The sequence below is a fragment of the Garra rufa genome, chromosome 5 (assembly GCF_049309525.1).
Source record: "Garra rufa chromosome 5, GarRuf1.0, whole genome shotgun sequence".
Lineage (NCBI taxonomy): Eukaryota > Metazoa > Chordata > Actinopteri > Cypriniformes > Cyprinidae > Garra > Garra rufa.
The window spans coordinates 32,902,151-32,928,359 of NC_133365.1; the positions used below are offsets into that span (position 1 = coordinate 32,902,151).

General features: G+C 37.5%; 2 protein-coding genes across 2 annotated transcripts; both read left to right on the top strand.

Annotated features, from left to right (window-relative positions):
* Positions 1-7,200, top strand: LOC141334831 (synaptic vesicle 2-related protein-like). The gene is made up of 16 exons (XM_073840057.1): positions 1-62; positions 315-463; positions 1,799-1,884; positions 2,023-2,121; positions 2,272-2,343; positions 2,479-2,603; positions 4,077-4,140; positions 4,327-4,452; positions 4,581-4,709; positions 4,844-4,917; positions 5,010-5,086; positions 6,190-6,294; positions 6,425-6,536; positions 6,646-6,727; positions 6,821-6,910; positions 6,994-7,200. Exons 1-16 carry the CDS (start codon positions 1-3, stop codon positions 7,198-7,200), a joined length of 1,659 nt encoding a protein of 552 aa, XP_073696158.1.
* Positions 7,201-13,394: 6,194 nt separating this feature from the next.
* ssh1b (slingshot protein phosphatase 1b) lies at positions 13,395-24,353 on the top strand. The gene is made up of 15 exons (XM_073841148.1): positions 13,395-13,828; positions 15,477-15,514; positions 15,624-15,724; positions 16,535-16,599; positions 16,691-16,812; positions 16,896-16,964; positions 17,828-17,893; positions 17,985-18,179; positions 18,364-18,457; positions 18,541-18,669; positions 19,178-19,224; positions 19,325-19,471; positions 19,574-19,774; positions 20,032-20,659; positions 20,843-24,353. Exons 1-15 carry the CDS (start codon positions 13,757-13,759, stop codon positions 21,779-21,781), a joined length of 2,913 nt encoding a protein of 970 aa, XP_073697249.1. The 5' UTR covers positions 13,395-13,756; the 3' UTR covers positions 21,782-24,353.
* Positions 24,354-26,209: the final 1,856 nt, after the last annotated feature.

Here is a 26,209-nt window from a genome sequence, read left to right on the forward strand (position 1 = left end):
ATGAATGCGCTGAAAAGATCATCGCAAGTGGCTTATAAACGCTGGAAAGACAGAAATATCAGGTAATACATGTGTGTTTTGTGTTAACTTGTAAATTATGGCTGGTAGGTATGATTTACACCTGTGCTGGTTTTCTTCTAAATGAGTGAAAACTGAAAACCATAGCCTACAAATGTCACACAAAGGATGCAGTTTTTTAATTATGTTTAGTTTGTGAAATGAAAAGCTGAGTACAATAGTGAGTTTAAATATTTAATCAGTTTCAGATTTGCATTGTAAACCGTACAAAGGATAAAGTCTATGTTTTTGTTTAGTTTTGTGACACCCCAGACAAATGATAAAAGCATTCTCACTGTTCATGAGGAGCAGCCTGGGAAAGATGAGCCCAGCGATGAAGGAGTTTGCACTATTCAGGAGCAAGTGGATTTGGAGGACAGCAAGAACAGAAGCTCTGGAACCTCAGGTTGGTCTCGATATCCAACATCTACATTCGCTTAGTTTAAACATTTTCCTATTATTCCAGGTGTGAGTTCAGTTTAAGATGCTAAAAAAAAAATATTGATCAAGAAATAACATTAACTAACTAAAGTAGGCTAGATATTATTAAAGAGAGCATAAGGCTTTTTAATCGGTCTATAGAGCATAACAAAAAGTATGTTACGATGCTCAAATAAAAAAACTAGACTTATATACAGTTATATACAACAAAATCCATGTAATATTTTATGTAGTACTGACCTGAATACGATATTTCACATATAAGACGTTTACATAGTCCACATGAGAAAATGATAGTGAAATTTCTAAAAAGGATCCCGATCAAAAGTTTACATACATTTGATTCTTAGAGCAGGGGGTGGAAACTTTTGAATTTGAAGATCAGGGTAAATTTAACTTATTTTGTCTTCTGGAAAACATATAAATATCTTCTGTAGCTTCTGAAGGGCAGTACTAAATAAAAAAAATTAAAAAATGATATTTGGGCAAAATAAGAACAAATGTTCATTCTATTCAAAAATGTACACTGTACCCTGGCTCTTAATGCATCGTTTTTCCTTCTGAAGCATCAGTGAGTGTTTGAACCTTCTGTAATAGTTGCATATGAGTCCCTCAGTTGTCCTCAGTGTAAAAAAACGGATCTTAAAATCATACAGTCATTGTTGGAAAAGGTTCAAATGCACAAAAATGCTGGAAAACCAAAGAATTTGTGTTTTTCTGAAGAACAGCGGGCAGTTTAACTGTTCAGGACAAACAAGGGATAAACAACTATCATTAAACAAAAAAAACACAGCTGTGGATCATTCAGTGCGAATCAAGTGTATGTAAACTTGAACAGAGTCATTTTTATAAATGCAGCTATTATTTTCTCTTGTGGACTATTATGTAAATGTCTTTTATGTGAAATATCTTATTAAGCTCAATACTAAATCAAAACAACATGAATTTTGTGAGATCCCGCTTATTTTGTTCAAATAATTTGGCAGATTCTACAAGGTGTATGTAAAATTTTGACCTTAACTGTAATTAGGCACAAATAGGCTGATGAAAAGACCATTAGATTATGGCTTGTTAGGCTTGTTTGCATTGTACCATTTTTAATGCAGTCACAATTATTTATTCTAGTTCAATCTACTTTGTCAGCAGAATTAAATTCTGTATACATTGTTTAATTCAAACCACAATTCCATCCTGCACGGCTCAGTCTTAAGGAGATCTAAGCTCTAATGTCCATTTGGTGTTTTATGCTTGGCTTGTATACAATATCTCCTCATCATTCAGTAAATATGCATTTCTCCAGAAACCTTCACTGTGGAAGAAGCAGTTGAGGCTATTGGTTTTGGAAGATTTCAGTGGAAGCTCTCTATGCTAACAGGAGTTGCGTGGGTAAGAAATTCAGCATTATACAGTAGTATTTTAAATGCAAGTGATGTTTACAGAACAAATAGCTTCAGTTTGTTCAGTTTGCTTAAAAGCGTGCTTACTGAAAATGTAAACTCTTATGTTTCATATTTGCGTGCTAAGATGGCAGATGCTATGGAAATGATGCTCCTTAGTATTGCAACTCCTCAACTGCGCTGTGAGTGGAGGCTTTCGAGCTGGAGAGTGGCATTCATAACAGCGGTCAGTACAGTATGTTCACTGTTGTACGTGGTTAAACACCTCCTGGGGTTACAGTTCATTCGATTATAGATGGCAAAATGTTTTCACTCTTATTGTTAAGACTTTTAAAATATTTCATCTTTTGAATCTTAAATCATTGTACCTTGTCAGATAGTGTTCATTGGAATGATGATCAGCTCCTCACTTTGGGGGAACATTTCAGACAAGTATGGCCGAAAAGTGGTATGTTTGGATTATATCTTACTCAAGTGAAATTATTGAATGAATAATGTCAATACAAGCTTTGATTATATGACTAAGAGCATAAAGCAATCATTGTTGCCTCACTGACAGATTCGCCGTCTCCTTTTATTTTAGTGTTTAATACTGTGCATGATGTGGACATTGCACTATGGGCTTCTCAGTGCTTTTGCACCTGTTTACAGCTGGATCTTAGTCTTGCGAGGCCTTGTGGGAGTTGGCCTGGGAGGAGCCCCTCAGTCGTAAGTTTTTCCATCAATGAATAAACAATGAAGTGTGACTTTTGGTTTTATTACAATTTCATAAGGCACATCTGTAAGTGAGCAACACTCAGAGAAAATGCAAAGTCGTCCTTATGGTACTTTTAAAGATGTTCTAGATATTTCTCTGTTTTAAATCTTGTTTAATCTGTGGCTGTGGTACTCTAATTAGTGGCTGGATGTTTTAGCCATTGCTTTTTCATCATCATGTGTTAAAAACATACAATTATCTAAACTTCCATATTTCCCTCAGGGACCATTAAACCTGTGAAGTGTTGCACTCTTGCACTTTTCTGCTCATCAAGGCTGTTTATTTAATTAAAAATACAGAAAAAAAACTGTAATATTGTGAAAGAATTATGCAACTTAAAAAAGTGGTTTTCTATTTTAACATACTTTTAAATCAAATTTATTCCTGTGATGTAATACTGAAATTTCAGCATCATTAACCTAGTCTTCTATGTCACATGATCCTTCAGAAATCATTCTAATATGCTGATTTATTGTCAGTGTTGAAAACAGTTTTGCTGCTTAATATTTTTTGGAACATGTGATACCTTTTTCAGGATTCTTTGATGAATAAAATGTTTAAAAGAACAGCATTTATTTAAAATAGAAATCTTTTGTAACAATATACACTTTTTAAAGTTAGTAAATGTTTTCCTTCTTTCTTTGTTTAAAAAAATATTTTTATTTAGCAAGGATATGTTAATTTGATTAAAAAAAAGTGATAGTAAAGACTTACAGTGTTAGAAAAGATTTCAATTTTAAAAAAAAAATGCTATTGTTTTTAACTTTTTTTTTTCATTAAAGAATCAGTATCCCAGAAGTATCCCAGCTTCCAAAAAAAAAAATTAAACATCACAACTGTTTCCAATATTGATAATGTGACACTGAAGACTGGAGTGATTGCTTTCAGCTTTGCATCACAGAAATAAATTACATTTTAAAGTATATTAAAATAAAAAAACTGAAATTTAAATTGCAATAATATTTTATAATATAACTTTTTTCTGTATTTTTGATCAAATAAATTAAACTGATGAGCATAAGAGACTTCTTTAAAAAACATTAAAAAATCTTACTGATACCAAATATATAGTTTTTTTTTTCACTTTTATTTAATAATAAATTAAAATAATTTAATAAGCGTAAATCAAAAACCACAGTAAAGATAAATTAATGTTTAAAAAACTATTTAAAAAAATGCTGTTTTTAAGCTTCCTATTTATCGTAGAATCCTGAAAAATGTAGCACTGTTACAAAAAATATAAAGCAGCACAACCGTTTTCAACAATAATTATAATAAGAAATATTTCTTGAGCAACAAATCAGAATATATTCATTATTTCTGAAGGATCTTGTGACACTTAAAGCTTGAGTAATGGCTGCTGACAATTCAGCTTTTTTTTTTTTTTTACTTTTTAATATAATATTTAATTTCTTCCCTTACAGAGTGACATTATATACCGAATTCCTCCCGGTGAAGTCTAGAGGGATATCCATACTCCTGTTAGGGGTAATTCAGATGACTGATTCAACTGTTGCTCACATTTTATACTATGCATTTTTTCAGTATACAATACATTTTATAGAGACAGTTGGTTAATGTTGAACTGACTGACGCAATGCATATTACGTTAAATGTAACATAAACATGCCTTGATGATAATTCATTATAAAAAATATGAATCTTTTGTTCTAGGTGTTCTGGGGCTTGGGTGCCGTGTTTGAAGTGTTACTGGCTATGGTTGTCATGCCCACATTAGGCTGGAAATGGCTGCTAGCTTTCTCCACCCTTCCTCTTGTTGTCTTTGCTGCCTCCTGCTGTGTATGTATGGCTGTAACAATGTTTAAACTGTTTCTAGACACAAGGCTCATGTTCATGTGCCTTAACATCCAATAGAATCCATAATAACTCTACTGTTTAGTTGTCAATTCTGTGTATTTGTCTTGTAGTGGTTACCAGAGAGTGCTAGATTTGATGTACTAAGAGGCAGAGAAGACAAGGCCCTGGATACTTTGAAATATATAGCAGCAGTTAATAGAAGCTCTGTGCCTACTGGAAGACTTATAGCCAACACACAGGTATGTGGAGCTACCAGTCCTACATCTTTTCTCAAAATCTCCTACTCACACTTTATTGAAGAATTTCTAATTTGGGGTTTTTATGTTTGTTTTGTAAAATTGAGCAGCGAATGATTTGTGTTTATGTGTTTTAGACTGATCGTGGGAGAATTAAAGATCTTTTTATTCCAGAATACCGCAAAACAACACTTTTGGTCTGGTTTATCTGGTATGAAGATGTTACAAATGGTCAAATCCTTTCATATGAAACTTAAAAAGCGTAGCAAACCAAAAACTCCTATGTTTGTTCTATACACACAGGTTTTGTAATGCTTTTTCATATTATGGTCTGGTGCTGCTGACCACTGAGATGTTCCAAGCAGGATCTGCATGTAGTGGTGAGTGGTTTGTAAGTACTTTTTGTGACCACGCACATCATAAATTGTGCACAAACTTGATTTTAACATACTTGGACTATAACCAAAAATCTAAGCCAGACAGCTGTTCAAAAGTATGAGATCAGTAAGATTATTAATATTTTTAAAATAAGTATTTTCTGCTCATCAAGGCTGCATTTATTTGATTAAAAATACAGTAATATTGTGAAATATTAGTGCAATTTAAAATAGTGGTTTTCTATTTTAATATACTTTAAATAGAATTTATTCCTGTGATGCAAAGCTGAATTTTCAGCGTCATTACTCCAGTCTTCAGCGTCACATGATTCTTCAGAAATCATTCTAATACGCTGATTTACTATCAATGTTGAAATGTTGAAATTCTTGGATGAATAAAACATTAAAAAGAACATTTTTTAATTTAAAATACAGATCTTTTGTAACAATATATGCTACTGTTCAAAGTTTGGGGTCAGTAATCTTTTTCTTTCTTTCTTTCTTTAAAAGAAACGAATATTTTTATTCAGCAAGGATGTGTTAAATTGATGAAAAGTGTCAGTGAAGACTTATATTGTTAGAAAAGATTTCTATTTTGAATAAATGCTGTTTTTTAAACTTTTTAATTTATCAAAGAATCCTGAAAAAAGTATCACAGGTTCCAAAAAAATATTAGGCACCACAACTATTTCCAACACTCATAATAAATCAGCATATAAGAATAATTTCTGAAGGATGGAACAATGGCTGGGGAAAATTCAGCTTTGCATCAAAAAAAATTAATTATATTTTAAAGTATTTTTGATTAAATAAATGGAACTTTGATGAGCGTAGGAGACTTATTTAAAAAACATTCAAAATCTCACTGATCCCAAACTTTTGAACGGCAGTATATAAATTTTTTTTTTTTTTTTTTTGAAGAAGAAGAAGAAGAATAGTGTAAAATTAGCTGTACCACAGAAAGTGAAACATTTTTACTATAGCTTGCACATGCAACAATAGCAATTACAATTTGAATAGGAATGACTGTCATTTCTTTAATATTCTTTTAAATATTAAATAGCACAATGTGTAGTGCATTTAATTAAAAATGTGTCTAATTCCAGGCACTGAGAATTCAAATATGGAACCACGGTGCAGTTTCGAGTGCAATAATCTTACTTTTTCTGATTATTTGGACCTTCTGTGGACCACCTTAGCAGAATTTCCAGGTGACGTGACAACATAAATCATTCTCTCCTCTCATGTTGTTTTCAGTTAATCAACTTAAAAGCAAACATTGCTGTATGATCTACATATAAACTAATAGATAACTGTGATTTGTGTCTTGATGTCGAATAGGTATTCTGATCACCCTGTGGATGATTGATCGAATTGGACGACGAAAAAGCATGGCTATTTGTTTTTTATTGTTCTCTGTGTCTATTTTGCCACTGTATGCCTGCACACAAAGGTACAATCATAAAGTCATCAAAAAACCTGTACAGATTCTAATTAGGATGCAAAAATAAATTACACTGTAAATTACTAAACATGTTTATCTTTTACTTTACTATTTCCAGGACAGTTCTTATAGTCTTTATTTTCATTGCTCGAGCCTGTATAACAGCGGGCTGGCAGGTTGCATATGTTTATACACCTGAGGTGAGGCTTCATTGTAAAGCGTCTTATGCTTCAGTCAATCCCAGTAGAATTTGCTTTTAAAATGCAATTTCCTCCTTTTCTTGGCTTTCTCAGGTTTTCCCTACAGCAACCAGAGCTATTGGTATTGGTACAAGCAGTGGGATGGCTCGTGTTGGAGCTCTCATCACACCATTTATTGCTCAGGTGAAGCATTCCTCTGGTTTCATAAGAAGATTTGGATGTATTACCCATGCATTTTCTTTATGTGTGTTTGTGTCTCTCTTCAGGTCCTTCTAAAGTCATCTGTCTACCTGACTCTGTCTGTGTACTTAATATGTTGCTTGCTGGGCGCAGTAGCATCCTGGGTTTTGCCTATGGAAACAACAGGGCAGAGTCTTCAGGAATCAACGCAAAGCACCATGGAAAGACCGCATTGCTCTGAGACAACTGAGTCCTCCAGCAATACATGTCCTCAACAGCATATAGAAAATTGAATCTGTCAGATCTCAGGATTAATAGTGGAGAAGGCCGTAATGTATAATTTTGCCATACCGGTATATATTAAATGTTATGTAAATGCATTCTAAATTAAAAAATAGATTTGTAAATAAATAGTAATTAATTTCTATGTACAGTGCCTTGCAAAAGTATTCATACCATTTAATTTTTTTCTTGTCTTGTTTTGTTATGTTGCTTCGTTATGTTAAACTGTTTTAAAAAAAAATTTTCCCACATGAATACACTCCATACACCATCGTGACAAAGCAAAAACATGGCTGTCACAACATCATACTGTGTGTATGTGTGCTTACAGTCATTTTCCTGTTGGAAGGTGAACCTTCTGCCAAGTCTGAGGTTCTGGATGCTCCGGACTGGGTTTTCTTTAGGCTATCTCAATAGTTTGGTGCTTTGAGCTTTTCTATTACTCAGACATGTTCATCAGTCCCTGCCATTGAGAAACAGCCCCACAGCATAAGGCTGCTTTTACCACACTTTACTTTTGGGATGGTACTCTGCAGGTGATGAGCAGTGCCTGGTTTCCTCCATACATGATGTTTGGAATTGAGGTTCATCAGACCAGACAATCTTGTTTCTCACAGTGTGGGGGTTTTAGATGCTTTTTTTTTGGCAAAATCCAAGTGTGTTTTCATGTGTCTCTGCTAAAGCTCAGATTGGTGGAGTGTTGCAGTGATGTTTGTCCTTCTCTAGGTTTCTCCTATCTCTAAATATGATCATGATCAGGTTGTTGGTCACCACTCTAACCAAAGCCCTTCTCCATCAATAGTTTGGCCAGGAGGCCAGCTCTAGGAAGAGTCCTGGTTGTTTCAAACTTCTTCCATTAAGGGTAATGGAGACTACATGCTTCTGAGAACCTTCAGTGAAGCAGAATTTCTTCTGAACTCTTCCCCAGGTGTGTGGTATGCAATCCTTTCACTGAGCTCTATAGGAAGCTTTTGGAACTCGGGCTTGGTTAGTGCTCTGATATGCATTTTCAGCCTTTTCTGGGAGGTGTGTGCCTTTCCAAATCATACCCATTCAATTGAATTTGCCACAGGTTAACTCCACTTGAAGTGTAGTAACATCTACATACAATATTAATGCTCCAGAGCTAAATTTCAACTGTTCCAGATAAAGGTATGAATACTTATGCAATGGAATGATTTAGGTTTTTTATTTTTAATAAATTTGCAAAGATGTTAAAAACCTGTTTTTTGCTTTGCCATTATGGTGTATGGAGTGTAGATTGATGTGGAAAAACAGTAATCTAAAGCAGTTTTAACAGCAATATAACAAAACGTAAAAAAAAAAAAAATGAAGGTCTATGAATACTTTCGCAAGGCACTGTATAAATTATGGCCATAAAATGCTAATAAAATCTATGATTTTGGTCTTTTGTTCTTTAGAAATGTTACACTAAGCCGTTTACGATGCCAAGAACTTGTCAAACAATTTTGTTGGCTCTTTTAGTTAGACAAGTGCCAATTTCTCTCCTGTTTTGATAATTTTCCAATGGACTCTACAAGCACGCCTGAATTTCCCCCTTAAAATCTCAGTACTACAGAAGCATCTGGTGTAGTAATGGCCCAATAGCAAGTATAATAGTAGTAAACTCTTTCTGACATATTTCTATTAACTGTCAATCACAAAAAAATTATATTAACAATAGTAAACATAATATTTATGTATATTAAAACTAAGTTTTAACACTTTTCAGTAGTCTAAATACATTTAGCATGCAGTTACAGCATTAAATGTTATTTAAACCTGTAACATTTTACATTTACAGACTTTTTCTCACAAATCCAAGCTTATATCTTGTATTTCGGACTTTATAACTTGATATAACTCAACAATAGCGAGTTTGTAAATTCTGAGGGGGGGGGGAAACAGAAGTGTGGGACATAAAGAGAGAATGACAAGTTGATTTTTCTTATCAGAATTGTGATATATAAACTTGGAATTGCAGGAATAAAGTCATAATTTTGAATTAAAGCTACAAGCAGCGATGAACGGGCCTTCGCACCCGGGCTCACCGTTGACCGGTGACTTTAGGAAAACAGCAAACGGTGGGCAGTATGCTTTTAATACAGTAAATATAGGAGAAATATGTCATAAGTCATTTAAATGTGCCAAACTTGCCGCTGCCAGCTGGTGGCGCTATGCCTATAACTGATTATTGGCATGTAGATGTGTTCAGGCCAGCACTATTATCAAACATTTGTAGTTTGGTGCAGATTGGCCTTGGTATGTTTGAGTTAGTGAAAGATATGATATATCCTGCTGCCAACAGGTGGTGCTATGATAATATCTGAATATTGGCCTTTAGGTGTCTTCAGGCCAAGACTCTTACCAAACCTGTGAAGTTTGAGGCAGATCGGACATTTTATGGCTGAGTTATAACAACTTCTATGTCCATGGCGAAACATCAAACTTTGTCAGGACACGGACACGCCCTTTAACGAAAACTCAAGATCGTCACAATTTATCATCTCTAAGGCCTCTAGATCAGACTGACCAAATATAATGTTGATATCATTAAATCTCTAGGAGGAGTTTGCTATAAACCTAACCCCCTGCAAGGACTTCAGATAATGCCAACTGTGAACCAATATGCTACATCTTCCCTATATTCTGATGATGATGATAAGATCATCTAATTCATGATGATAACAATGTTATTATTGCTTGCATTACATCCACCATTTCTGCTTAAATGTCATCGTTACCTGTACAATCTGTACAATTTGTGTGTGGATATTGCTTTGCTGGTGACTTCTGTTATAAGACATCACTCTTAAGCGCTACATAACTAAGAATCAATTAGGAAAACGGTGCCCAGTTGGCACATGCATTCACAGTAACCCTCTGCCAGTTTGGATTTAAAGTTTACAGAATTGAAAGGGTTAAACTTTAAAATCAACACACAGACACATACACACAATATATAAAATTTTACCATCCAGTTTCATTTGTTAATATTAACTATATTAGTTAACATGAACAATAAATAAATAGAATTTATTATTGTTAATTAATATTCACCTAAAAAAAGTATTCATATATTGTTTAAAGGTAAATTAGTATCTTTTAACATTAGTTTATGTACTGTGAATTAACATGAACATGAACACAGTTCATGTGGGTGTACAGCAATACACAATAAAGTGCTCTATAAATGCTTCCTTCTTTCAAAATATCTTTAAAAATCAAGTTGAGTATTGTAATGGGGCGATATATATATAACTCATCTTAAAATGGTAAAATTTTCAGATGTTTTGAACAGATAACAGCAAAGTTTGTTTTGTTGTCAAAGTTTGTCTTGAAATTGTTAATTTAAATTTTATATTCAATAAATAACACTGAAAATAAATGTCTATCAAAGAAGATAAATCGCTCATGCTAAAAAGTTTTATTTTTCTTAATCTTTTGCTATCTGACTGAATAGGACAAGTTCATGGTACAGTTCAGTAAAAAATAAATAAAAAAACAACAACTGCAAAATACAAACAATGAAAGACTTAGTGACCCTTTATATTTTCTCAAAATATCAGACTCTCAAAGATCAGACATATTTATGTCGATTACACTACATAATATGTGTGCATTTCTTCTTCAAAGATGGTCTATTGCAAAACAGCATGTTTCACTCTCTCTCCCTCTCTCCCTTTCACCCCTCCCCCCTTCAGTCACTCTTCAGTCACTCTGTAGTGACTCAACAGAGACAGTCAGGCAGAATGACAGCAGGTTTCTGATTTCTTTTTTTAGTTTTCTTTACTTCATAGAAGCTTGTATAAAATTGATATTAACAGCACTTGCTCAGAATGATTAGATATCTGTGTGAAAAAAGTTTTAAAGAGTTTGGATGCTGCACTTTAAAGATATAAAAAAATTATGCTCATCTTTTTTACTATATCTTTAAAAAATCACCACGTCAACACCGTTCAAGATATCCCAAATCCGCTCGCAATTTAGCATCTTCAGAATCTTCTCTTCATGTTAAAAAAGTTTGGTGTGAACAGCTTGTTCTTCTTAGGAGTAGTATGAATTTGTTTACAGCCTGATTTTTCCAAAAATCCACATTCAAATCCAAATAGCCGGCTTCCTGTTGGTCTTAGCTAATGAGTTTAATTTAGAAAGTTGTCCAGATTGATGAGAACAATATATTAGCAAAGTTTGGTGACTGTAGGAAAAACTAACCCCCCAACTTTTGTCAAAAGATGGCGCTATAGAGTGCCTGCTCCACACCCATTTATGGCCTTTTTCCAGTGTCTAACTATCATTAATATTGATGTGTGTGTTGAGTTTCATGAAATTCTAAGCATGTTATCTGCCTCGAAAAGACAGGAACCTAATTTTGAAGTTTGACACGTTGCCATGGCAACAGCATTTGATTTATCATCGACCCCTTTACATATTCTCATCGGCCGTGTTTTGACATTATTTTGATGAAGTTTAAAGAAAATCGAGTAAAATTAAGAGGCTTATTTCAAAGCATTTTAAAAATGACACACTTCCTGCTGCCAGTTGGTGGCGCTATAACTTTGACTCATAATAGTCATGTTTCTGTAATCGGCATCATACAACGAACAAACTGGTGAAGTTTCATCAGAATCAGGCAATGTGTGCAACAGTTATTAGACACTTTCTGTTTCTCATTTCTCGCCATAACTTTGTCGCCTTGCCACAGCCAAACCGTTCGAGATATCAAAAATCCCCTCGCAATTTTGCATCCCCAATGTCTTGAGATCATGCTGACCGAGTTTGGTGACAATCCCATGGAAATCCTGGGAGGAGTATATCAAATTCCAGAGCATGCACTTTTTAAACAGCCCTAAATATCTCACTTCCTGTTGGGTGGAGCCTATGACATAGAGTACAAAAGTTGTTTGGATCAGTGAGATCTATATGTGTACCGAGTTTCATATAAATACGTGCAAGTATGTGTGCGCAGTACATCAAGTAGATCTATATGTGTACCGAGTTTCATATCAATACGTGCAAGTATGTGTGCGCAGTACATCAAGTTTTAAAACTGTGTTCCAGGGGGCGCTGTAGAGGCCCTGTACCACGCCCGGGTCCCAGCCTCTGTGGCGTCCGCATGACGGCAGATTCCAACATGTGTGCAAATTTTCAAGAGTTTTTGAGCATGTTAAGGCCCCCATGAGTGCCCGAACGGTTGAAAAAAAAAAAAAGAATCCTTAGAAGAATAGGGCCTTCGCCCTTTTGGGCTCGAGCCCTAAATATAAACAAAATTTTCTTTTTTCCATGGCTTCCACAGACTGCCACTAGAGGCAGAGGCTCCACCCACAAAAAAAACATCACTGTTTGCAAACACTGAATTGGTCTATTAATATTGCTTTGCCATGTTGTGTGACATTTCCTCAATATTTAATTTTGTGCTTTATTTTCTCATAATTACCATACACCAGGGGTGCCCAACCCTGTTCCTGTAGATCTACCATCCTACAAAGTTCAGCTCCAACCCTGATTAAACACACCTGAACCAGCTAATTAATCTCTTAGGTTGCAATTCATGGTTACAGACAGCTGTGTTGGAGCAGGGCTGGAACTAAAGTCTGCAGGTAGTTAGATCTCCAGGAACAGGGTTGGGCACCTCTGCCATACACCAGTGGGCTTTAGTTGTGACAGCAGTCATGAGCCATGATTTGCCACTTGCTGATTGACAGCAGGGGACATTTTTGTTCTAGGGAGAATTTGATTGGACAAATATTTGCTAGTGCAAGATGAGTCATCAATATTTTTTTGTTTTTTGTTTTATTTTGAAGAGAAAAATGTAGCATACTATAGAATAAACCCACATTAATTGAAAACAATTTAAAATGTGTATACCTGCTAAATTTAAAATTTGTCAACGTTTCAGTAGAGAGCTACAGTAGCTAACACGTGGACTTGGGTAACACGTTTAATTGTGTTTTATTTATTTATTGTCGATTATTTTTTTCATGGGGTATTTAAGCAGAGGCTCAATTTGCATCACAAAACACACACTCAGCTCCATTTTTGGTTGCTGAACCATACAGATTTCTCGTCGTCATAGGGAGGAAAAATCTGGCGATGAAGCATTACGTTAGTTTCGAGATAGTCTACATCATAAGGGCTCTAGTAGTATGTGGATGATTGGGTGTTGAGTCTGCATAGGATGCACTGTTGTCAGGGAGAAGTGCAAGTCACCTTCACGCGGTTGGCCCAGAAGCCCATATCTAACGCAGACGATCACAGAACTACACCAACCACGGACGGCGGTCCCGAAACAAGGTCCATTATGTCTGGCCACTAAATCAACGGTCCAGCCGGGAAGATAGAGCACAGACCGTTGTTTATTGGCATCGTTGGCGTGAATGAGAATTTGCAGAATCGCCGAGTTGGATGACAAAGCCGATGATGGGTTTATCGCTCCGCTAAATAGATTTAATGCGCCTCTGAATGCATTAACCCCGTCACTGGCGGGTGCAGAACAGGATATCTCGGCGTGTCCTATTCGGACCGGAGCGCCTGTGAGCTTTCCCCCGAACGCTTTGCAGCGCAGCCATGGCTCTGGTGACTCTGCAGCGCTCCCCTACACCCAGCGCCGCATCCTCTGCCAGCACCAACGCGGGGGAGGTGAGTGGAGGCTGACCGACGGAGGAAATGCCGGGGATGCATGTGTAAATAGTGCCTAAACAGCTAATGTTAGCCGGGCCTGTTGCTCGGGGATCGTTTTCCCTTTCTAATGATGTGCAAATGTGATACTACAAGAAGTCACCGAGTTCAACCTGCCGCGTACACGAGCGCATGCTGAAGTTTTCACATTAGCGAGGAGGAGGTTGTTTTCAGGCAGTGTGTGTGAGAGAGCAAGCGTGATGATGGGGATTAACTTGACTTGCCCAAACAAAACAAAGCATGCCAGTGCCCAATTACGCTTCTCCTGTCGAAATGGTCAAATATATTTGTGTATTTGGTTGAAGTAAATGATAATTATTTTCCTTTAGTAGCTGTAGGTGCCTGGTGCAATTATTATTTCACTGTTTATCCTACCCTAGATTCAGTAACGTTATCTTTTTTGTGTGTTTTGAGGATAAAGTGGTAATAATTCGGCTGCCTTGCATATTTAACGCAGTGTCAATTCAACCATACCACAAATATGCTTTACACCGCAGTTTCTTATTAATATGATACTTCTGACTAAATTGATCAATTGGCAGTTCTCACTATACAGTATACGATTCGTGAACGAACCTCATTAGCATTTGGTCATTGAGTCGAATCTTTTCAAAGACTCAGTTGAACTGATTCATTAAACCTTCCTGAAAGTAATATTACGAAACTGACTGAATCTGTGAGGAAGGTTTTCGAGTAAACCGTAAACGCCTCATTAAACCGAGAATTCTCTATTCAAGCATGTGTAATTGACAATGAGCTGAAAAAGTTATGTAATATTAAATGCATTTGGAGTATGGTGATTAAGCGAAAAGTTATGTTACATTATTTACTAAATAGTAGAAATGTGATTTAAACATATTGGAATGTTTATCAGCACACATGCGATACGGAGTGGGTTAAGATTTTCTTAAACTCATGCAAAAACTTTTCAGGCAAGTTAAGTTTCATACGGTTTTATATGAATCCAAATTATATTTAATTTCTAAATGACTTGTTAGCTAAATCAATACAATAAACATTCTTGTAAATAAATGCCATGCTTGTTAACGACCACGTGATGACGCAATTACTCCATGACCTAGGCTAATAGAATAGCTGAATCATTTCTTGAACCGGTTAGAACGAACTGTTCAAAAGAACCGAGTCTTCCCCTCACTACTCTCAGCACACTCACTGCAATGATGTCATTGAATAGATACTCTGCCTGGTGACCAATCATGGGACCAGGAATATTGTCATGTCTCCCCCCCCAGATTTTGCTGTTCAGGCTTCTTGGAGACAGCCCACTAATGAGCAAGCCTACTATAACATAAGCCCACAGTAATGTACATCCCTCAGGCTTTCATTTTTTTAATGTGCCCTAAATCTATCCAAAGTGTTTTTGTTTTGCTTAAATCATAAAACGCTTCTGCATACTATTTAAAGAATTCCTAGTGGGGCTTGCATTTTTGGATCCCTCTCATCAAACACTCTGGTGTTAATGGCTGTGTATAGCTAAACCATAATTAGAAACATTCAGAAATGATTGCTATATGCAAAGTAGTTTTTTATACAGAATAATTTCTACCAGGGCCCTTTGTAATTCCACTTTTGCTGTTTTATCTGTCAGGATTTAGGCAGTGATGATGATCGAAAGGCAAACCTAAGGTCAGTGCTATTTTGATTCATCTTATTTAATCCATTCATCCTTTTTTAACTCTGATAATTAATCTTCATTTTGGAGTGTCTGCATAATTGTATGTGTGGCCTATTTCAGCCTGAGTGAAAGTTTCTTCATGGTAAAAGGGGCAGCTCTGTTTTTACAGCAAGGCAGTAGTGCACAAGAACCCAGAACACCCACCCATCATAAAAATGCAGGTAAACCACAACAACATGACCATGATCAATTCTGTGTGTGAAGGGATTTAAGGGAATAAATCAGTTTTCAAATCTGAAATGTTTGGATGCTTACCTTGCACTTTTTCACAGTTAAAGGGATAGTTCACCCAAAAATTTCATTTCTGTCATTACTCTGCCTCATGTCGTTCCAAACCGTAAGGCCTTTGTTCATCTTTACAACACAAATTAATGTTTGATGAAATCCGAGAGGTTTTTGACCCTGCATAGACAGCAACGCAACTGACACGTTCAAGGCCCAGAAAAGTAGTAAGGACATCTCTAAAACAGTCCATGTGTCATCAGTGCTTCAACCTGAATTTTATAAAGCTACGAGAATACTTTTTGTGCGCAAAGAAAATGAAAATAACAACTTTATTCAACTATTTCTTCTCTTTTGTATCAGTCTTTGATGCACATTCAGGAGAGTACCGCAATGTATGTGTGTGGTAGAACCACTTTTGTCACATGGACTATTTTAAGGTTGTCTTTACTACCTTTCTGGGCCTTGAACGTGTCAGTTGCATTGCTGTCTGTGTAGGGTCAGAAAGCTCTCGGATCAAAGATATTTTAATTTGTGTTCCAAAGATGAATGGACTTACAGATTTGGAGCAAACTGAAGGTGAGTAATCAATGACAAGATTTTTGTTTTTGGTTGAACTAGCCTTTTAAAAAGGAGGTTTTTGGTTTCTGTAAACGGTTAAGTCTTGCTTTTTTGCTTCATGGTGTGTTGCTCATGAAATTATCATATTTTTGTTCTTTAATTGCTCATCTTTTTTGTTGTTGTTAAAGGGGATTTACCACAGCATCTACAAGTCATGATAAACACCCTCCGTGCCGAGGATAGAATTAAATTAGTAAGTAACGTCCAGTGTGTCTAGGACAATGTAGAAATGGCTACTGCTCATAATGTGCATACATCAATGTGTCCCATGTATGCATCAACAGGTTGTTAGGTTAGAAAGCGGTTGGTCGGACCATGTGCGGTACATGGTGGTTGTCTACACAAATGGGCGACAGGACACTGAAGAAAACATAGTGCTTGGGATGGATTTCACAGATAAGGACAGGTAGGAATCTGATTGTGCTAACAGCTTGAATGTATTTACTGCATTCTTATTGGTTCAAACAAATGTTTGTTTGTTTGTTATAGTAAAAGTTGCTCTATTGGGATGACTCTTCCACTTTGGAGTGATACAAAGATTCACTTGGATGGAGATGGGTAAATATGTTAATTCACTTCCTGTAAAGGTTAATCCTACTTTAGGGCCACAGGTGTCATGTTCTTAATTAACTCAGAGATTTACTGACACAATTTTACTTCTTTCAATAAATGTTCTTCTTTTGTACCTTAATTGATTGCTTATGCCTACCATACACATAGAAATACTCCAGATTTGTCTAGATTTATCTGTCACCCTGTCTGTTAGGTCACATGTAGAATCACTTTATATGTGACCCTGGACCATAAAACGAGTCTTAAATCGCACAGGTATATTTGTAGCAATAGCCAAAAATACATTGTATGGGTCAAAATTATTGCCAAAAATCCCTACTGTAAATATATACTGTATTGTAAATATATAAAAAACTTAATTTTTGATTAGTAATACGCATTGTTAAGACCTTCATTTGGACAAATTTAAAGGCGATTTTCTCAGTATTTCGATTTTTTTTGCACCCTCAGATTCCAAAATATCCAAATATTGTCCTAGCATAATAAACCATACATCAATGGAAAGCTTATTTATTCAGCTTTAGATTATGTATAAATCTCAGTTTCCAAAAATTGACCCTTATGATTGGTTTTGTGGTCCAGGGTCACATATGTGTACAGAGTATGACCTCTACAGGTTCAGTACAAAATAGCATGTTTATGTTCTCTGTGCATGTGACCTGAGAGCTATTGGCAGATGCATTATGTAGAGAGAATTTTCCACTGGTTTGTGGTGTAAAATTGTTCCACTGACCAACCCAGGAAAGCAGCGTCGTCCTGCTGCCTGCTTATGCATTTCTGTATAATCACAAATTATTAGGTCATAGCTCATAATTTACGTGCCTGAACTCCTGTATCTCATCCCCCAGAGGTTTCAGTGTGAGCACAGCAGGAAGACTACATGTTTTTAAGCCTGTATCAGTCCAGGCCATGTGGTACGTTAACTATTATGTATCCCCTTATAATTATATATTTTTTCTCACACAGTTCTTAAATCGTTTATGTTTGATTTGTTGTATTTTGCAGGTCTGCCCTACAGATGTTGCACAAAGCATGTGAGGTGTCCCGCAGATACAACTATTTCCCAGGAGGGATGGCCCTTACATGGGTTGGCTATTATGAGAGCTGTATCTCCTCAGAGCAGAGCTGTATCAATGAGTGGAATGCTATGACAGATCTGGAGACCACACGGCCTGACTCACCAGTCATGTTTTCTGATCAGTGAGTTCATATGTCTGCAAATAGGAAAACGTAATATCGATCTTAAGTGCTACATAAATGCTACAGCAGACTGATAAACTGATTATAGTAAAATAAGATTGAATACTTTGAAAACTGTACTTTGGAGGCTAAAAACCTACAATATTTTGCTTATATTAACATAGTTTTTTCATGTCATGCACAGGCCAACAGAGAGAGAGAGAACAGAGTGTATGATCAAAGCCAAACTCCGAAACATAATGATGTTTCAGGACCTGGAAAATATTACTTCTAAGGAGGTATATGTAATGAGGCTTTTGTACCATGGTTTACATGAACGCATCAGAACGCAGCATTAAACTGAATCCTTTCACTTCTGTAGATCCGAAATGAACTGGAACAACATATGAGCTGCAACCTGAGGGAGTATAAAGAGTTTATTGACAATGAGATGCTGCTTATCCTGGGCCAGATGGACAAGGCTACACTCATATTTGACCATCTGTACCTGGTAAAGCTTCTTCCAAGATTTCTCTGTCATCCATGTTTGATTCTTGTTTGCTTAAGATGTTTGCTTACCTAAAAAGCAAAGCACATTGTGTTAGTTCAGTGATAGGGATGGGGGGGAAACCTGCATGCATGCACTAATGCATTGCCCTGCTTTCTCAAACAATTCTGGATCTGGAAAAACAATAACCCTTCTGTTTATTAGGAAAACACCAAAACATTATAGATAAGTTTACAAATTGAAATAAAGGCCAATCTGCAGAATTTACACTATGTAAACAAGCATATGCAGGATCCTGCAGATAGGATTAACTGTCAAGATCAACAAGGCTGGATAAAAGTTTATTTATTTACACTTAAATCATAATTGAAGTACACATGCTCAAAACGTGATCAGTCTTAGTCGCATCAACTGAAAACAAGAGCCCTTTAAGTTTACAACAAAATCGACAGGAGCTTTAAGACTCTGAAACTAATAAAGCTGTGGTTGTTTTACATCTCATTAATTTCAGGGCTCAGAATGGAATGCATCCAACTTGGAGGAGCTTCAAGACTCTGGGTTAGTGCTGATTATATGTCGACCGACTGTGGGTCAAGTTAAGACTATATGTGTATTTAACATAAAATCAACAATCTAACATTAGTCTATTTTTATGCAGGGTTGGGTATATACTCAATGTCACAAGAGAGATCGACAACTTTTTCCCAGGTACCTTTTGTTATTGTAATATCCGAGTTTACGATGATGAGACTACAGATCTGCTGGCACACTGGAACGAAACCTACAACTTCATAGTTAAAGCCAAGTGAGTTACTTTTCATGTTTAGAAAGTTATGTGTTATTGTTGCTGTTTCACTCAATCAAAAGCTTTTTTTGATGTGGATGCCCTGTATGTCTTTTCACATAGGAAAAACAACTCTAAATGCCTTGTACATTGCAAGATGGGAGTGAGTCGCTCAGCATCCACCGTCATTGCTTATGCTATGAAGGAGTACGGATGGTCGCTTGAGAAGGCGTACAGTTTTGTCAAACAGAAGAGGAATATAGCACAACCCAATCCAGCTTTTATGAAACAACTTGCCGAATACGAGGGGATTTTAGATGCCAGGTGGGAAAAGCCAAGATATTTAGACATGTTCTTTTTACACATGGATAGCTTCTTGCATTTGCATTCACATATGCATTTATTCATTTACATACACATTTTATTCAGAGCATCTTACGTTTCAAAGATGTGTTAGTTAAGCAGCCTGTTGGGGAAACAAGCATCCAAAACTCATTCCAAACCTAGCTTTCTTTGACTGCATTTTCTTTTTTCACACTATCAAGAGGTGACTGCTACCCCTTTGTTTCCTGTCATTGTAGCAAGCAGAGGCACAACAAACTCTGGCAACCGGATGGTGATGAGTATTCGCTGGAGGGCCTTCAAGCTTCAGCTGCCAGTGGTGACCAGACTCCTCAATTTTCGTCACTGCACCCCGATCAAGAGGGGATGGCTTGGGGCCCCGGTGGAGCAAGTGCTTCCCCCTGCTGCGGAGAAGAGCCGACAGATCATCTCAATTACAACTACTACTTCCGACGACTATCAGACACGGCCCTGGACAGCGAACCCTCCACGCCAGTTCGAGGTCCTCCGCTTTTAGGCATGGAACGAGTCTTTATTGAGATTGAGGACGTAGAGAGGGATGCATTGTTGGACGATGAAGGTTTCCCCATGGCTCACTTGGCCCTTCCCGGGGAGGGCACAGCGGCCCAGACCTGTGGCCGACTGGAGCCCATAGAGGACATGCGCTTGAGGCTGGAGTTTAGCACGGTGGAGGAGGAGGATGAGGAGGAAGCACAAAAGGAGGAGGCGGAGATGGCAGCCTTAGCACGTGGCGAGGAGACGCCGAGGGAAGACGAGAGCCTGGCGAACTCGAACTGCTTTAACAACGAGAACGCCAACAACAGCAACAGGCTGGCCGGGAAACGCAGCTGCCCTTCAGGCTTTGACGTGAGTATGACGTCTTAGCTGTAGCGGCAGCTCTCCTGGCTTGTATGCAAGCTTATAGCTCAAAGAGCTCTTTTCTGTGAATCCATCCTAAACGCTTTACTTTCTCTAAAGCATCCCGTACTCTTACACCTTTAAAAAACCTAACCATGCATTCTCCCTGCCTGTGTGTATTCATCGGTTTAGGACAGTGCTAGCATTGGAAACCCCTACAAAGTGAAGCCCTCATATCAGTCGTGCCGAGACTGCCCGCGCCTGCCCAGCGGCCGCCGCTGCGAACGTCGCACCCATCGCCTTAACCTGCCACGTCACACTGGCCTGCCCAGTATGTCCATCCAGGCCCCCAGAGGACACAAATTCAGTCCTGTCTCCGCCAATAAGGTGCCTCCTCCTGCCCCTCTGCATCACATGAGCAGCGGGCACTGCCAGTGCATTCGTTGCTTCGGTCGAGCCAACTCGGACCCTTACCACAAGCAACCGAGCTCCGAAGACCTTCCTCAGGATTTGCGTTATTCCTTGGAGACTGAGGACAGAATGGAAGGGGAGGACGAGGGGAGCAAGGAAAGCTCCAGCAGTCCTACGACAGAGCTCACTCTCCTGAGGCTCAGTCTGGGTGGTGAGAGGCCCACGGCCGAGCTCAGTCAGGGGGCCCACCTGGTGCACCGTAGACTGGAGGAAATGTCCGGTCCTCAGTCGGAACAGATGGACTTGAGCGTAGAGGACACTGCCACAGAGGACATGGAAGTGGACGAGGGGAGCGTCCCCAACTTGCACCCTAGCTCCAGTGAACTCCAGCAAACGCTCGCACCGGGCTCGGCCCTGACACGCAGCTCCAGCAGCGACAGTCTGCCGAGAATTCGCAGAGGCCAGCCGGGCTTGGTACATCAGCGAGCTCGAGAGATCGAGACCCGCGTGCGGCTCGCCGGACTGACCATGTCCTCCCATCTCAAAAGGTCTAACTCGCTGGCCAAGCTAGGCGACTTGGCCATCTCCACAGAGGACCTCACGCTTTCCGCCACAGTCTCTGTTGACTGCGACGACCAAGAGCCTGCTCTTTGCGTGCAATCCTCTTGCTCCCCCAAGCTCTCTTTAACTCCAACTGTGTTGCAGAGTTTGAAAAGCTGACTCCAAGATGTCAGAACTGCTTTCTCAGTGAACGGGACCGAACCAGTCCTACAGCCATCGAGAGCGACCGTGGAGGCTGATGCTGCAAGACACCTCATGAGAACAATCAGGCCAGGCTTGGACGTCCTTCCAGCAGCCCTTTACATAACTGCACTGCATTCTTCATGTGTCTGTCTGTGCTTTAACTGAGATATATATTAAAGCATGCTCTGGCTTGGACCTTCATTAAACGGCTTTGTTGATACCGCTTTTCTTTGTCTTGCTGAAGGAAGCCCTACCTGTTAAGGATTTAATATACATGTAGCCCATCTATAAGGTGGCATAATCTGGTTAAATTAGCAATGATCTCTATAATTTAAACTTTCTTAAGCTTTAAAACCCCATTTATGTACCGTTTGGTTGACATTTTAACAATATCCATGACATTTTGCCTCCCAGTTTGTTCACCAGCAAATTTATGTGCTACTGCAAATGAGTCAATCATGCAGCTGCGATGATCTGATAGCAAAAAGAGACAATTTATCTGATACAGATAATCATTACAAACCATAAAGGTGCACATAAATGTGAAAATTGGAAAGGTGCTATGGAATAACTAATCAGAACACTTATGTACTATTGATAATAGAAATTTTCAATCCATAGAAAGTGCTGGTTGGAGCAAATAAGGTGATAGGCGAGAATTTATAAGTTATTTAAAAACGGAATCAGATTTAGATGTAGATATTGATATAAGTTCATGATACCATTTGAGCTATGGCTTTATTAAAACATAATCAAAATCTGAGCCCAAACCAATACCTAATTGGCTATTAAAATTAAATGTAGTAGTATATAGTTCCACAAACATTTATGAGGAAATTTTGTCACACTACAAAAGGAATTTAAGACTAAAGATTAACCTGAAATGTATGATTATGATTTTTTTAAAGTCACAGTGTTATTCCACCCTGATTACTTGAATGACATCAACAAAGCCACATAATTATTGTCTATTTCCAGAGAAAAATGCAACATGAATGTGGTTGACTATTTGTCTTACAACTCTAATTTGCTTCTCAGCTGGTGTTTATAAGATCAACAATATCTGAAATGTGCTACTAGAGTAGCTCCTGTTCTGTAATTTAGCTTAAGCTGTTTATTGTACAAATTGTAGCCTGTGATGTGCAAAAGGCTTTAGCAACACATTAGTACAATACAGTCTTCAAGTTGATCAGAGGATGTTCAAATGTGTCACTATCGTACTTTAAAAGGTCCTATATGAAATGACATCATGGCATCTGATAATGACAGTCATGTACGTTAAGTATTAACAGGTATGAACAGTGTGTTATGATATTGTGGGCATTGGGACTTGCTTGAGCTTGTCAATTTAATATCATGATGGTGTATGATATTTGTAAAAGAACACACAAAGTTTGATTAGTGCTCCAAGATAAATAGTAAGTTTGCAAGTATTGGTTAAACTTGACCTTAATTATTCTTTCATATGTATATGTAATTTAATAATTAATGTCATTTGTTGTTATTTGTCTTTATGTTGCAAATTAAGCTTTTTTTCTTTTTCTTTTTTTGAAAAAAAAATATGCAAAGTGGCCTGTGCAATAAGTGTAAGAATTTAAAGAGAATCATTTTTATTTATACAATAATGTGAAAAGTAACTAGTTTTTGTTTAGAAGAATGAAAATCTGAGAGAAAAGCACCTTGAGTTTTGAATGAAAGTTTTCTTTTTTGCCATATGGTCCGCATGGGCTCAGTCACTGCTGTATGAAACTATTATGTTCTTACTTTTATTTGAAAGCTGTGAGACCTATTTCATATTGTTTTTGTCAATTCCCTATAATTTGGAATGTAATATTGGCCTTTTATGTATTTATTCAATTATTTATTTTTCCCATTTGTAAAACAAAATACACATAATGAGGACGTTCCCATTTCAAACTGTGTAGTTTTAGGAAAAAATAAGTATTTCTGCGAATCAAAATTATTACGATTGCCAAAAAAAGATGGCCTCCCAAAGAGAGTAAAGTAGTAGTTTTGCTTTCCGCTCATGGCTCGTCGTACCTCCTTCCAGCTGCTGCTGATTTGAGTACTAGACATTTTGTTTCTTCGGACATGCAAGTGCCTTACCTGTTGCCATTTGCAATCAGTTGTCTAATGGTTCTTTGGTAAAAAAAACGCTCTTTGTTTCGCAGAGGTTTTGTCTCCACCTGTTTGCGGTCTTTATAGAGCAAAGTTTATTTTGAAAAAAAAATGCATATTTTGTGGCTTATTCAAGTCTGTTTATCTTTCATTTTGATACTACATTTCATATTTGAATAGAGGAGACCAAAGTCATTATTTATTGTCATGTTTTAGCATGGTTGAACACACTAATCTAACAATAAAATCAACTCGAGAAACTGGAAGATTGCCTTTAGCCCTAACTAAACAGCTGTTAAAAGTGACTTGGAACATACTTCATCTATACACTGTACTTCATGTTGACCATTTTAAGTTGTGCTGCACTATGTTTTATAATGTAATGTACAGTTAATTATAGAAATAAAATGTTTATTGTCTGCATCAGAAATGGACCAGTTTTGTGTTTTCTATGGCTTGGAGAGAGAGAACTCTGTTGATAATTATTATAATAAATGCACCACACATAATTCACTACTTAGTAAGAAGACATTTCCTACCAAAAGAGAGTCAAGTAAATGAGATGTAAATGAAGAAAAACTGTTGCTTTTCCTGACCTTTGAGTGCTGCACAGAAGGAACCCTTATTGAATTAGGCAAATGTGATTCTGACATCACAAGACCAGAGACCTGAAGCTGGAGTCAGTTAAACAGACTAAAATAACTTTTTAGTCCAATCCAAAGATGTATCTGCATCACTGCTGACTCTGAGGACTTTTCTCCCTCTGTAGGAATACATGAACACGGTGAGACTGTGAGCTGTATTTATATTTTATATGCTACATGTGTATTTGCCAGTAATGTGATTTCTGCTGTAGTGTAAATCTCTCTGGGCAGAAAGCATCTGCTAGAGACATACATTTAAAGTCTGTGTAAAGGCAATTCAGAGAATTCTTTCTTAACACATTTTAAATGTTAAACATGTATTGCTAAAAACATGTTACAAAGACTGAGGTATGTAGTACTGAATAGTGGAGTTAGACAGCTAAACAGTTTTTTACAATTTTTGCGTTCAGGATTTTTCCTGAATGCTGTCTCAATGACATTCTTAAGCAACTGAGCATGGGCCCACGCTAGAGGGTTTTCATGACACGTCATCCTTTGGCCATAAACAATACCACTGAACCAAATGAAACTTGCATATTTTGCTGATTATTGCTCCTAAAATTGGTCAATTATTGTCATGTTTTGGGCTGTGCTAATCAGTCAAACCAGGAAAAGCATACTATAGTATAGACTGCCAAAAGTTAGAACAAATCAAGGAGAAGAGTGTAAAAACTGTCTGAGGATCAAAAGGCGTTTATGGTTGGCCAAACTGAACCAGGATTTCCAGGGCAAGAATCTTGACAACATTCGTGTTTGCTCTTATCATTTCCAGTCAGGTAAGTGAAATATTAGGCTAATATCAACACTTCTCATACGTATCTTTGCCACCTATTAATTTTAGTTCAAAATATTGCACACTTTCCTGCTTTAAGTCCTTCTCTACAGTATATGATTTAGCAGCTTCCACACGTTTATCTGTGGTTTAAACACTTTAAATTATTAGAACAACATATTTAGTAGTACATTAAACGTGTATTTTATCAGTAAACATGCTGTTTGCATCCGAGTATGGCCAATATGGCCAAGCATCTGGGTAACTGGCCAAATTGTGCAAACACTCTATTATAACTAGAGCGCATTAGCATCAGTCATTACCGTTAGTTACTACAGTTTGCTAGCTAACTATGCCTTTGTCATGTAAATGCATATTACCTGATTGCGATTATTTAAAAAACAGCTCGGTCATCCATTCAGGTTGTAGCGGTGTTTAACAGTTGAGAGAGGGCTTTCCCGCGAGTGGGCGTGGTTTCACGCTGGCAGTGGACACGCCCCCAGCTGTTGAGAGCAGAAAACACGGCTTATTTTTTCAAGGTTTTGATAGTTTATTTTATTTACTTGGCGCTTTTTTGTTTCATTTTGTGCTCTGACAAACATTTAATAGAGGCTTTGGTCACGATTTACAGTGTGTTCAAAACGGGATATATCGCCCTCCAAAGGGCACTTCAGAGTGAAAACAATCATGGCCGCCATATTTAAGTGTACCAAACCAAAGGGCTCAAAACTAGCCACTTCAAAGGGCCCTTCGGAATGATGGATTTCGAAGGGTACAACTGCTGTAGGCTACACTTTGGGCTCCCATGATCCTTTGCACAGATTCTTTGCATGATGACAGAAGGTGCGTTCCATTCGACCGTAAGTGGAC

Coding starts and splice junctions, on each gene's coding strand:
- LOC141334831 (XM_073840057.1), top strand. CDS start 1: ATGAATGCGCTGAAAAGATCATCGCAAGTGGCTTATAAACGCTGGAAA. Junction 2,344..2,478: donor ACAAGTATGGCCGAAAAGTG/GTATGTTTGGAT, acceptor CTTTTATTTTAG/TGTTTAATACTGTGCATGAT. Junction 5,087..6,189: donor AGCAGGATCTGCATGTAGTG/GTGAGTGGTTTG, acceptor GTCTAATTCCAG/GCACTGAGAATTCAAATATG.
- ssh1b (XM_073841148.1), top strand. CDS start 13,757: ATGGCTCTGGTGACTCTGCAGCGCTCCCCTACACCCAGCGCCGCATCC. Junction 18,180..18,363: donor CCAGTCATGTTTTCTGATCA/GTGAGTTCATAT, acceptor TGTCATGCACAG/GCCAACAGAGAGAGAGAGAA. Junction 20,660..20,842: donor GCTGCCCTTCAGGCTTTGAC/GTGAGTATGACG, acceptor TCATCGGTTTAG/GACAGTGCTAGCATTGGAAA.